The 13,302-nt window shown below is 37.3% G+C and overlaps 1 protein-coding gene across 3 annotated transcripts in view; it reads left to right on the top strand.

The window, feature by feature from the left end:
• The first annotated feature begins 1,154 nt into the window (after positions 1-1,154).
• htr4 (5-hydroxytryptamine receptor 4) overlaps positions 1,155-13,302 on the top strand; it is a 100,101-nt gene continuing 87,953 nt past the window's right edge. For 2 of the 3 annotated variants that reach the window (XM_017475225.3, XM_017475226.3), the window contains exon 1: positions 1,155-1,480. In XM_017475225.3, coding sequence (XP_017330714.1) covers positions 1,405-1,480 — 76 coding nt within the window. In that variant the 5' untranslated portion in view covers positions 1,155-1,404. Of the gene's footprint in view, positions 1,481-2,531; positions 2,642-13,302 lie in introns of all 3 variants that reach the window. The other variant, XM_017475227.3, reaches the window with a different exon arrangement.

Below are 13,302 nucleotides of genomic sequence, written 5' to 3'. Positions count from 1 at the left end.
TCCATGATGAAATACATATATGTCAACAGAAAGGCCTTGGCAGACAGGGAACTGTTAGGACTTCCTCTGAAAAACATTACCTGGTTTGTGAGTAAATGAGGATATAAAAAATTCAACATGATTTACAAATATCTACCTAATGCAGAGTGAAGACGAAAACAGTAACGCTGTTCAACAGTAGAAGATGTGTGAATAAGAAGAAGTGTGTGCTCATTTGATCTCTGTGTAGTAAAGCTGAAAAATCTCTCAGGATCTAATGTCAAGTGAAGAAAATAGTACGGCTGAGTGACAGTAAAAGATCTGTGAATAAGAAATGTGTGCTCACCTGACTGCTGTATGTTGAAGCTTTAAAAATCTCTCAGGATCTAATGTCAAGTTAATAAGAAGAATACAGTAAGGCTGAGTGACAGTAGAAGATCTGTGAATAAGGAGTATGTAGAGTACCCAGTGTTGTGCTACATATAATATAGGGGTGCACGGTGGCTTAGTGGTTAGCACGTTCACCTCCAGGGTCTGGGGTTCGAGTCTCGCCATGTGTGTGCGGAGTTTGTATATTCTCCCCATGCTGTGGGGGTTTCCTCCGGGTACTCCGGTTTCCTCCCTCCGTCCAAAGACATGCATGGAAGGCTGATTGGCGTGTCTAAAGTGTCCGTAGTGTATGAATGGTTGTGTGAGTGTGTATGTGATTGTGCCCTGCGATGGATTGGCACCTTGTCCAGGGTGTACCCCGCCTTGTGCCAGATGCTCCCTGGGATAGGCTCCAGGTATCCCTCGTATCCCCCGTGACCGGTAGAAATGGTAGAAGATGGATGAATAATATAATATAATATAATATAATATAATATAATATAATATAATATAATATAATATAATATAAGAGACATGAGTGTAGTCTGTTCCAGTCTTGCTGTGTATTAATGCTGTGTCTTGCTGTGTGTGGTTCTCCTAAACTGACAGTAAAACAAAATGAACTTGTAAGTGGAAAAGACCACAGCTTGCTCAAAAACGCGCAAGATGATGTGCCACATGTATACAAAACTAAAGCGGTGTCTGTGATTATGGTTATGCGCGATATTGTGGCACGCCATGTGGCCAGTGGAGATCATAGAGAGGAGGGGACTCGACAGGCCAGCTTACTTTCTCGCCGTGGAAACGGGAGAGCGCGCGCCTCCACAGTTCAGCCACTGTGCATTGCGCGGGCTCACGCGCACGCCAAGAGCCGCTCACTTCTCTCAGTTTCACTCTCTACAACGCCGTCGCCTGTCTGGAAAGCTCTTTGTGGAAAAACTATTTGGTTTTTTATTTTGGCTTTTATGTTCATTTCTCACTTGTCTTCGGCTGACACTGCACGAGTTATCGGTAAACCGAGAACTTGTCCATTTCCGTGTGTACGAGCGTCTTCAGATGCGAGGATGTGCTTTCCCACATGACGGTTTAGAGCCGTGCCATGGTTTTGACCCGGGGTCTCCTCGTGAAAATGGTAAGTCATTTCTTTCACTAATTCGTACAGATATTTGTTAGTTTCCTAAATCGAAAGAGTCGCTGTGTAAACTGTAGCTTTGGAAAAACGCAAACAGTTTTTCGGTATCCTGCGCGCGCTCAAATCCCTCCACATCAACACCGCTTCATGTGGGGTTTTCCTTGGTTTCACTGTATGTTAGGGTATAAAACAGCTATAGCCTACAACACCGAACGTGTGATAGCTTGCTTGCTTGCTTGCTTTATTTATTTATTTATTTATTTTACGCTAATTCTATTCGTAAACAGATTGTTGTTGATATGAGCTCAGGAACTAATTCTAGAAGTCAGTAACTTATTATAAATGAGACAAACAAAGCATTGTGTGTGTTTTAATGCCACGTTCAATTTCATTCAGTTGCAATCCACAAACAATAACGCCAATCTAAATAGTTGAAAATCATCCCCCACATCCCTCCATATATATTACCTATACTACCTATATATGTGTACACACACACACACACACACACACACACACACACACACACATATATATATATATATATATATATATATATATATATATATATATATATATATATATATATATATATATATATATGTTATGTATATATAAATGGTGTGTCTCAAAATCCAAATTTGTTTTGTCCCAACATGCGGTTAATGTGCTATTTTATTATGTGTCTTTTGGGAATATATATTCATTTTGAGCATAATATTGAAGGTACTTGACACAGTATTACATAATCTCCAGCTCTACAGTAGTTTAATGGAAAGTACAGTCTGTCTCAGGGTAATTGACCTTGGTCAAAGGTTCAAGAGCCACTGAAAGTGTCTTAGATAAAGTCAGCCGCATGAACACGCGCGTTGAGAGTATACACTGATGAGGAGTTAAACTTGTATGGAATGTAATTGCATTTGCTGAATGTTTGCACTTTCAGTTCCCTTTGCTCATTATTTTGTCATGTATAAGGGAACGTAGACACCCAAGGCATTTTACTGGTGCATTTCAAACCCATGTTTATTTTATGTTTGGGTGTCAAGCGCAGATCCAACAGGGGTTTTCATGCGGAAGCTGTCCTCACACAGTCACATGGATGTGCTGATATAAAAGAGCTCGCAGCAGAAGAAGTTTATCACAGACACACCTGATTGCCAGGTCAGTTTGTGCTTATGCAGTTGAGAGCATTGTTCGACAGAGTGTCAGCTGTGGAAAAGATGTTTGCTGATAGATGGCACAACACAGACTGTCCGTCAGTGGATCAATGTACTGTATTCCCACTCTCATGTCACATTATGGCCTTGTTTCACTCTCACCCAGAATACCAAGGTGAAACCTGAGAGCCAGCAGGAAGCAAGTGTCTGCTTCTGATGCAAGTGGCAGTGTCTTAATTGTCCATAAACATCTGCTTTCTGTAGACTGTTTGCCATCAGTGCAAATGTTGATTAAAGGTGCAGTAAAAGATTCCTGTGCTTTTTGCTTGGCAGTCACACATGGCTGGCTTGCTGCTGTTCACCTACTCATTTGGCTTATTTATTACTTGTTTGATCAAACCAATACAGAACAAAATCGTCTTTTACCCAGCTCACAGATTTATATACCCACACAACATCATTTGGCATCATTAATTGTACATAATAGTTTTGACTGATTCTTTAGTCCTTTAAACTTCTGACTTGGAAATCTGTCTCTGTATTCACAGAAACCTTATCTTTTAACCAAGAGCATAAATGCCACTTCAGCAATATTTTGTACTTAAAGCTGAACCACAAAACTACAGAGAATTTTGAATTCTTCCTATGAGGAAATGCATGCTTGAGCCAGTTTCTCAGATCTCATGAATGACATCTAAATATTTGTTTCTCTAATAAATAAAAATAATCCATAAATTACATAGTAAAATGCAAGTTATTTCATAGTCCAAACAAAAGTCTAAATGCTTCTCAAATATGTGAAAATGTAGTATTTTTCTTACATTTAATATACATTTAACTCTTAATATGAGGTGTAAAGAGCTGTCACTGCCACTGAAGCAAGTCATCGTTAAGTTGAAAAATTAAAACCAACCCAAATCAATTATATACTGGTAACTTAGGAATACCAAAATGTCTGGAAGAGCACAAACAACAACTGGTGTATGACAGAAGAATGTGTTCCCTAGTGAAGAAAAATCCCTTCACAGTTGGCTAGAGGGGTGTACCACAGGGTCATGGGCACCCAAGGGTCATTGATGTGTGGGGAGTGAAGGCTAGTCTGTCAGGGCTGATCCCACATAAGAGCTACTGCATCACATTTTGCTGAAAAAGATCATGCTGACTTTGATATAAACGTGTCAGAACACACGGTGCATTGCAGATTTTTGCGTATAAGGCTGCATAGCTGCAGACCAGTCAGCGTGCCCATGCTGACCACCACTGTCCATCACAACCCTGTCCACCACCAAAAGTGCCTACAAAAGCATGTAAGCATCAGAACTGGGCCTTGGAGCAATAGAAGAAGGTACACTGGTCTGATAAATCACATTTTATTTCGTATCATCTAATCAGGTGCATGTGTGCCACTTACCTGGTAAGGTGATGGCACCAGGATGTGTTAAGGGAAGAAGGGAAGCTGGCAGAGGCAGTGTGATGCTCTGGGCAATGTTCATCTGGGAAACCTGGCATTCATGTGGATGTTGCTTTAACATGTACCGCCTACTATAACATTGTTGCAGACCAAGTATATCCCTTCATGGCAATGGTATTCCCTAATGGCTGTGGTCTCTTTCAGTAGGATTATACACCCTGCGACACTGCAAAAATTGTTCAGGAATGGTTTGAGGAACATGACAAAGAGTTCAAGGTGTTGACATGGCCTGCAAAGTCCCCAGATTGCAATTTGATTGAACATCTTTGGGATGTGCTGGACAAACAAGTCTGATCCATGGAGGTCCCACCTCACAACTTACAGGACTTAAACTTAAAGGATCTACTGCTAATGATTTGGCGCCAGATACCACAGCACACCTTCAGAGGTCTTGTGGAGTCCATGCCTCAATGAGTCAGAGCTGTGTTGGTGGCACAAGGGAGACCTATACAATATTAGACAAGTAGTTTTAATGTTATGGCTGATCGGTGTATGTTTTTATAATGTGTCTGTAACCTAATTGGATTTCCCAGAGTAATCACTGCATTAGACTGTGCACACATCACTATTAGAGCATCCTGTTAGTGCATGAATTTATATGAAAAGGAAGTCAGTGCATAGCATCATGAATTTACACACTTCCTAAAATATCTAGTAGTAACAAATTGGGCTTTAACAGAACAAGAATATAGAACCCTTTAAGGCATTTTATCCTCAGTTTACACGACTGTGATCAGTCCCTGACTAATACCAAGGCAAAATGTCCAGGCTCAGTTCATAAATCATATTCTCAGGGAGTCTATACTATGTCACCGTTAAAATGTTCCTATCCATTCTGCATTGTAGATCAATTTAACAGGCTGCTTGGAGACAGAGGGTACACCTGCAAGAAGTACTTGATGACTCCATATCCAGAACCACTGCCTATACCTCAGAGGCTATTTAAGCAGCTCATGTAAAAACTAGGGTCAGGATCGAAGTGACCTCTTTCAAGTCAAACTTCAATTGTTTAAGACTGTCAAGTGTAGACCTAGCCAAAGCATGTGACATAACAGTTCTGCACACATATCCACAATTCGCAAGAAAAGAATCCCTGATTTTGTGCATCTTGTTACCATGGAACAATCAGAGGCCAGGGATGTAAGACAGGCCATTGCAGAACAATTCTTTGTTACTGAATGAATTTACGTTATGATTGAAACACCACACATTAAACAGTGCAAACTATATTTATTTGAGCAATATACTGTACTGGGCAAAAGTCTTAGGCACATACAAGGAAGTGCTGTAGAGAAAAGATGCCTTCAAAAATAATGAAATTAAATGTTTCTCCATTTAAAAAAATACTATAAAGAGCAGTAAACAGAAATAAATGAAACAAAGGAAATATTTGGTGTGACGAACCTTTTCTTTAAAAAAAAAATACTCTCAGGTAGAATTAGTGCAGTCTTATAAGGAAATGAGCTGTAAGTTTTACTGAGCATCTTGCAGTACCGGTTCTTCTGGAGACTTTAACTTTAAAGCACTTGCTTCTTATTTTTGCAGCAACATCCAGCAGCCATCATTATGTTTTTTGTCTGAAAAGTGTCTCTTACCACTTAATATACTGCTTTCTTTACTGACATACAAACATTTTTCTGTAAAATTAGATTTTGTGCTTGAAAACTAATGTTTGGAAATGTTAGATGTTTTTCTACTGACTCTATAATGTAGAAGTCATAAAATAAAAATCTATTACAAAGATTGTACTAAAAAAAATAGGGTGCATAAGACTTTTGCGCAGTTAGGATTGCAGCTGCATGTACTAATGAAAATTGATTGCTAGTTATTTTATTTGCAGTTACAGGTAGTTTAAGAGTCATGTGATTTAAAATAAAATGAAAAGTTTTCTATTGTAATTTATGCACGATAAGGTGTTTTATGGCCCGGACATAATTTGAGTTTGACACTGTTGACCTAAAGTAGAGGTATGTACAGGACTTTCTTCCTTTCTTTCTTTCTGTCTGCCTGCCTGTGTGTCTGTCTGTCTATCTATCTAATTAATTAATCGTGGTCCTGCCCACTTGTTTGTACCTATGTGATATTTTCTAACGAATTTACAAAATATAAATAAATAAGTAATTAAATTACAGAAACCCTAGCCAGGATAAAGCAGTTTCTGAAATGGATGAATGATTAAAGTCCAACTTACACCAGATTCAATAAACACGTAGAACAACATGACACTGCACCTTATACACTCCCATGTCACATTTTGGCTTGTTTTTGTCCATTAATCTCAGTTAATCTGTACTGCATAACTACATTCTTTCTGTGATGGGGAGGTAATGAAGATTTGACAAAACCTTATCCTATGTTGATACTGTATTGCTTAACATCTAGGTGAGGTTACTGCCTACCTGATTAATTTCAAAATCATTGCGATACCTTCATATCTGGGTTAGGATTTTTTTTTAAAGGACACTGTCATTTTTTGGACACTTAACTATGAGGCAGATTGCTGGCATCAGCCATTTTGGGATTATCTGTAATTCCTTCTTAGGAGGTGTTGTAGGTTTAGGAGCTGATTTGAGTGCTAAAAGGCTTTGGGGATTACTCTTAGACTGAATAATACACCAATTTTCATGGTTTTATCCTAAACCAGCCAGTTAGGAGCTATGTATAGTCTAAAGTTTAAGAACTCATCATGTGGATTTGATCAGACTTGCTCTCACAAATGACTTCTTCTATAGACTTCTAAAGTAAATTCTGGCCTTGGTAAGATCCTTCATAGATATAGATCTCCATCTTCCCGGAATCAAGTAGAATGTAAGCCTAATACAGTATTGAGTCTGGGCAGTTACTGAGAACTCATTAATGATGTGGCTAGTTTTATATGTTAGAGACTTGAGTGATGGCAGATGATGGATATTTCTTTTCCTTTTGAAAGAGCTGTCAATAATTTTTAAATTATGTACATATTTCATTCATTTGTTTGTTATTAATGTTATGTTTTTAAGGAATTTTTTTTATTTAATTTTGTGCTTAAACTAGACACACATGGCTCTGTTCCTCAATTTGTGTTATGTGTAAATAAAGTGTGTAAATAGATTAATCATAGTGGCTCTTTCCATTATAAAAGTAGTTGTTTAAAAAATACTAAAGCAATATGATTAAGGGCTAATGGATTTGACTCAACTTTAAAGATTTAATGAGATCTGTGGTCTGTGTGTGTGTGTGTGTGTGTGTGTTTGTGTGTTATGATTCAAACAGAGCTGCCTTGAATGCAACAGTTGTGGGAGGGAACTGGGCTCTTGTTCAGCCTCATTTGTTTAAAAATGGCCACTGACCCTACATCATGATGAATACAGTTTGTGCCATCACTCCTCCCTGCTCATTCGAACTAGGAAACATTTTAGGGAGAAAATCCATTTGTTTTTCGTTCATGCTTGTGGACTGATACAATGCAGTACACCAAGCTGGTGGCTGTTATTCTAATTACAATAAGGAGGGTATTAAGGTCGCGTTAATGCCGCATTAAATCACATTATCTTTAGGTCATTTCTCCATGAGCTTTGTAAATCTAATATTCATCTTCTGTCATCACAATTACAGTAAAAATTATTAAATAAAATTAGAATAAGGTGACATGGTAGTGCAGCTAGTACAGTAGCATTGCTGCCTCACAGCTCCAGGGTCCTGCACTAAAAAAATGTTTTCAGTCAGTTTTAAGAGAACACATTAAATTATAGTTTAAATACAAATAATACATTTCTCTTCAAAATGTGATTTCATTGCTTATACTGAACTTAATTTGAACAAGTATCTAATTACTAGATTGAATTATGTAGATTGGGCGTGATCAATTCACATAGTATTAACATAAACAATCACATTATGAAATCTCAAGAGGACACTGGCTCTGACGAGGTTATGTTAATTTAGTATTAAATTAACATGGTTCAAACGCATAGAGTAGAATAGCGCAGCTGCTATGTGGATGTTGCCAAATGCCAGCAGCCTGGGTTCGATCCACAGCTCAGGAGAGCATGGAGTTTGATTTCATTCAAGGGTTCAAAAATACATGTTGAAATCATGTTGGATGTACGGAAACAAATTTTCTTAATGTAACATACATGGAACCTATGTATGCATTTGAATTAAGTTATTATTTAAATTCAATTAGTTGTTTTTATCAGTGTGGTTGTTTTCCATTTTTCCATGTGGGTTTCCTCAGGAGTTCTCTGGTTTCCTTCCACCTCCCAAAAACATGCCAGTAGGTGGATGACTAGTCTAAAATGTGCCTAGGTATGATTGGCATCCCATCCGGGGTCTATTCCTGCCTCATACTCAGTGTTCTTGGGATCCACTGTGACTCTGATCAGGATAAGTGCTCCCTGAAGTTGAAAACATGAATACTAACTACTATATAAGGATAACTTAATACATAATTGACCTTCACTCTTAAAAATAAAGGTTCCCAATTAGAACAAAAGTTTTTCAGCCTAATGCCATAGGAGAACCCTTTTAAATTGCACAAATAACCTTTTACTCTCAAATTCTTTAGAGAGCTATCTATTTACTGATTCCCTAAAGAACCCAGGAACCATGTTATCACAAGTTCTCTAAAAACCCTTAGTTAGTGTTTTAAGGAACCAAAGTAAGGTTCTTAAGAGTGATGCCAGGATAACCTTTTCCAGTCCCACAAAGAACCTGTTAACGGATGATACCTTGAAGAACCAATACACTGCACTTAAGAACCTATAATGAAACATAAAGAACTTCTTTAATCTCCAACAAACCATATAGCTCAACTCAAGAACCATATACAATGAAAAATGGTTCTTGACAAGAAGAAGGTTCTTTGCAAAGCCTATGGTGCTGTAAAGAACTATTCAAGAACCTATATTTTTAAGAGTAAATTTATATTTTAACATGCATATTTTTGTTTAGCATTACTGTGAATAGGATTTTTTTTTATACCCAGGACATGCTTAAACATAAAGTATATACATAAATTATAAACTCTGTTTATTTTACTGTCAACTTAAGAAACCAAAAACATACCAATTTACACTGGTAACTAATTTTTGATAAGAGTTTATTGATTCAAAGTTAAATAACTTAAATAACTAAGCAGGTTTGGGGAGTAATGGAATACATGTAATGGCATTATGTAATCAGGATACAAAACTGGTAACTGTAATCCGTTATAGTTACGTCCTAAAACAAAGAAATCAGATTACAGGTACATTCTGTAAAAAATGGGAATACTATCAGGATAAAATTTTTTTTCATTTAAAACCAAAGAAATTAAATGTTTTGATTTAAAAATTGCATGTAAAATCTTTTTGATTGCGTGTTCTGTGAGGAGAAGCCTTTCACATAATTTGTTGTGTTAATGTAATAAAATGAGACGCTGCGCTTGAAAGTTTTATTGGGGGAAAAATAAAAGAGTTAAAATTCATCCAGAGTGCCAAAATATGCACAGGGAAAGCAAAGATCAGCGTTCCGCGTCAGAAAGACATGTCAAAACGAAAAATATCAGAATTTTTCAAACAATCCTCATCTCTGTCAAGCACCAATGCTGATGGCACACCTGCTAATAAAAAAGCAGGCTCCAGTTGTGCCAGCATGAGAGAGATAGAAAATGACAGAGACACAGAGGATCATCTTTCCATGTTAATAAATGAATGCCCAGGTAAAAGTGCAGAAAGTCTTCTTGGATTCAAGGGTTTAAATGGCTCCGGTATGATCATCGCACATAGAAGATGTTTTGTGACATTCGTTCCAAAGTGGGCAGAGAAATAGGATTTCGTTACTGGAACGAACCATTTCAAGAAAGAAACTGTGAATGCTCCACAAAAAACATAGTTAGCACAAGCAGTGTCTCGTACATGTGAACTAAATGACATTCAGTTCCCACTTTAAGAGAACTTGAATAAATTTTATTCAAGTTAAAAATTTTATTCAGGTTAAAATTGCTGATGTGTCATCCTGTCATGACACATGACAGGATGACTGAAAGTAAGTGATTTAAAAAATATTAAACGTAAGTTCTTAAAAAATCATTTGGCGTCTGTTTTTGTTTCCTATTGGAGTCAATGGCTCCTTAGTAGATTTTTTTGTCTGGAGCCCTGCTTTTGACATAACACAATATAGACAGCTGCATGATTAGTTAGTTCAGGTTCTCTCTTGCCAGTTGTGACTCACATGAGCAACAAATGAATTTATTTTATTAAAACAAATCCAAACATTGAACATCATTTTAAGCTCTAAAATAAGCCCTAAATAAAAGTATTTTAGATCCTATTGCTTTTCTCTTGACTTTATTTACATATGTGGCCTTGAAGTAATCCAAAAGTAATCAGATTGCATTACTTTCATATTGTGATACTTGGATTATGTTACAGATGACATTTTTTATGAAGTAATTTGTAACTGTAACGGAATACATTTTTAAATGAACTCTCCCAACCCTGTAAAAAAGTATGTTTAAATGGCAAACCTGTCTCAATTCACAGGAAAGTCATTGTAGATTCAAAACAGCTTTCTTATAATAACGAATAAGACAAGCAGAATGTTGTGCCCAGTTAAGCATTAGTGAATGTGAACACTGCCCCCTTACATTTTAAATATTCTTTTCATTTTGAGGGTAGGTACTATATAAGATAAATAGAGGAATATATATTTTTTAATCTCAAAAATGTATTGGGACAGCATCAGAGAGGGTTACACTGGAGGTGCGAACCTATTCCCCACTCATTAGCGTTATCGTGGCCCAGCAGCATTACAGTGCATCTGGGAGAAGATCAGAGCAATGTGTGTTTCTGCGGAGCAGAGAAAGTGCTGCTATTAGGCCTGTGCTACTCATCATTTAGTCCAGCACAATGACTCTAGGTGGTCTTTGCAGAGAATGTGTACTGTTACAGTGTACAGTACTTTGAGATTGTGATATTGATATCACCTTGAGTTCTTTGCTTTAATTTTGAGAAAATGTCTGCATGTGTTTTGTAAAATGCTCCATTACTTCTCCCCCTCAAAAACAAGTGCTTCAGTTTAAAACTACTCCCTCCAAAAATCTATTTCGTTTTGTTTATAGCAGAAATTAAAAAAAATAAATAAAAAAACAGTATCACAAAGTGAGCTGTCCAGTCCTATCCTGCAGCAAGACATGAGCTTGCTGTACTGCCTCATGATATGAGTGCCTACGAAATGAAAATACACACTCCTGGTGCTGTCAATGCTCAGCTCTCCCTGTGGACAGAAAACAAACACAGGAACAGAGTACTTATGCTCTCCAGGGCCTGCATGATACCTGGGGAACCTTGCTACTGATTTATTCCTCTCTCCTCTCCAAAACTGGCCTGAGGAAATCTACAGTTAATAAGTGTGTCCTGGAATGTTAAAATTTATGTAATTATGTAAATGTATATTTCACTTAAATTTGGTGGTGAGAGAGTAGGGCTGGGAGATAAAACAATCTTGATATTTATCGTGATAAAAAATCCACAATATCATAATAATCTTCTAAGTAATTATCGATATTTAGCCTATATTCTACCTTTAGACGAACATTAGCGGAACCTTTCTTCTGTGTCATCATGCGCCAGACAGACCGCATTTGAGGTTGCACCGCCTTCTCGTTTATTACATCTTATCAAGTGAAACACATTTAGTGGTTCTCCCGCGAGCAAGTGATTGGTCAGAGTTCCCCTTAGGTTGCATATAAGCCCGTGATGCCTATTTTCTCCACACGTGAGTGGACATGATATGATGAATAAGTTTATGTGGTTCCAGAGTGCTTTTATACGATAACTTCTCTCCCTTCTAATTTTAGCTTTATTAATAGGCATGTTACGAGTCTTTCATAATAAACAAAGAGATTATTCTTTCAAATTGTGTGAAGATTATTCAGAGATGTCAAGGATGACAAGGAAAGACAGGTAAAATTACTATAGCAATAGATAGTTGTTTTTCTTACTTTAAGGAAAATATATAAATGGTCCACTCAAGCTTGGCTAAATTTTCTCTCCCCTGAACCTCAATACAGTATCATTCCTCAGTCACAAGGCCTCCTTTGCCCCCCACTCTTAGATATCTGAATGTAAATATATCTGAAAACATATTCAAATACTAGACTGCTCTTATTAAGCTTTTAAATGGTGATCTTATCTTTTAATATTCATGTCCAACTGCACTCGACTGATGAACTCTATAAAATATTTTAACCTTTTGGTACACTTCAAACCCCATTGCCTTGAATGTCTCTGGGCCCAGAGTGCCGTTTTGAAGAGACTATTCTGACTGTTTAGGATTTATCTTTCTTTCTTTTCAAAGTACTATGGCTGGCAACTTGGAAATTCCAAAAAATGTGCAATGTACAAATGAATGTATATCGTGATAAATATCGGTATTGAATAATATGAAGAAAAATATTGTGACAATATTTTGGCCATAATTCCCTGCCCTATGGGAGAGGGGCTTGGGAGAGTATTGGGTGACAGGTCTGTGTATTTTGGTGAGTAGGTTATCTGGCGTCTGCCTAATAATTTATTTGACCTGTTTTATATGTATATATATAAAATTGGCTTGATGAATACAGTTGAAAACTTAATTTTATTCTTCACATTGTGTTTCTTATTCGTGTCCTTTTCAAACTGATAGCCCTCAATAGAGGCCAATATCAAAGCTGACTTGTTATACCACAGATATTAATACTGGAATTTTTCAAAGATAAGCCATTATAAATGTCCCCATGCTCTAGAACACTACACTCAGCAATCCTGCAACTTGAACATCTACCACACCCGTCCCAATTTTGTAACCTGCTAATTCCCACCCACCAGCCAGCTTTCCCCTATCATGACAGCTACCAACCAGGGAGGGTGAAGGCTAGCACGTGCTTGACATTTGAAGCCAGCCAACCACATTTTTTTTTAGAACTGTTGCTCATGCTGCTTTGCATGGCAGCCTATCACACTCAGAGGAAAGCCCTATCTGCACATCCAATTTTGCTCATGAGTTTGAATCCCAACCAGGTCATAGATGACAATAAGGCAAACACTTTTCTGTTGCTACGCTTGGGAGTCTAATTTAAACATTTTTGAACAGATGTCTCTACAGGTCTTGTATAAAGTAGGTACGCCTGCATGTTTTCAAACCATTAAAACCAAAACATATGCTCTGCATTTCAGGCTTCTCTATAACAATAC

Source organism: Ictalurus punctatus, chromosome 8, assembly GCF_001660625.3.
Source record: "Ictalurus punctatus breed USDA103 chromosome 8, Coco_2.0, whole genome shotgun sequence".
Classification (NCBI taxonomy): domain Eukaryota; kingdom Metazoa; phylum Chordata; class Actinopteri; order Siluriformes; family Ictaluridae; genus Ictalurus; species Ictalurus punctatus.
The sequence above is the reverse complement of the archived record's forward strand: the minus strand, read 5'-3'. Positions and strand labels throughout refer to the sequence as shown.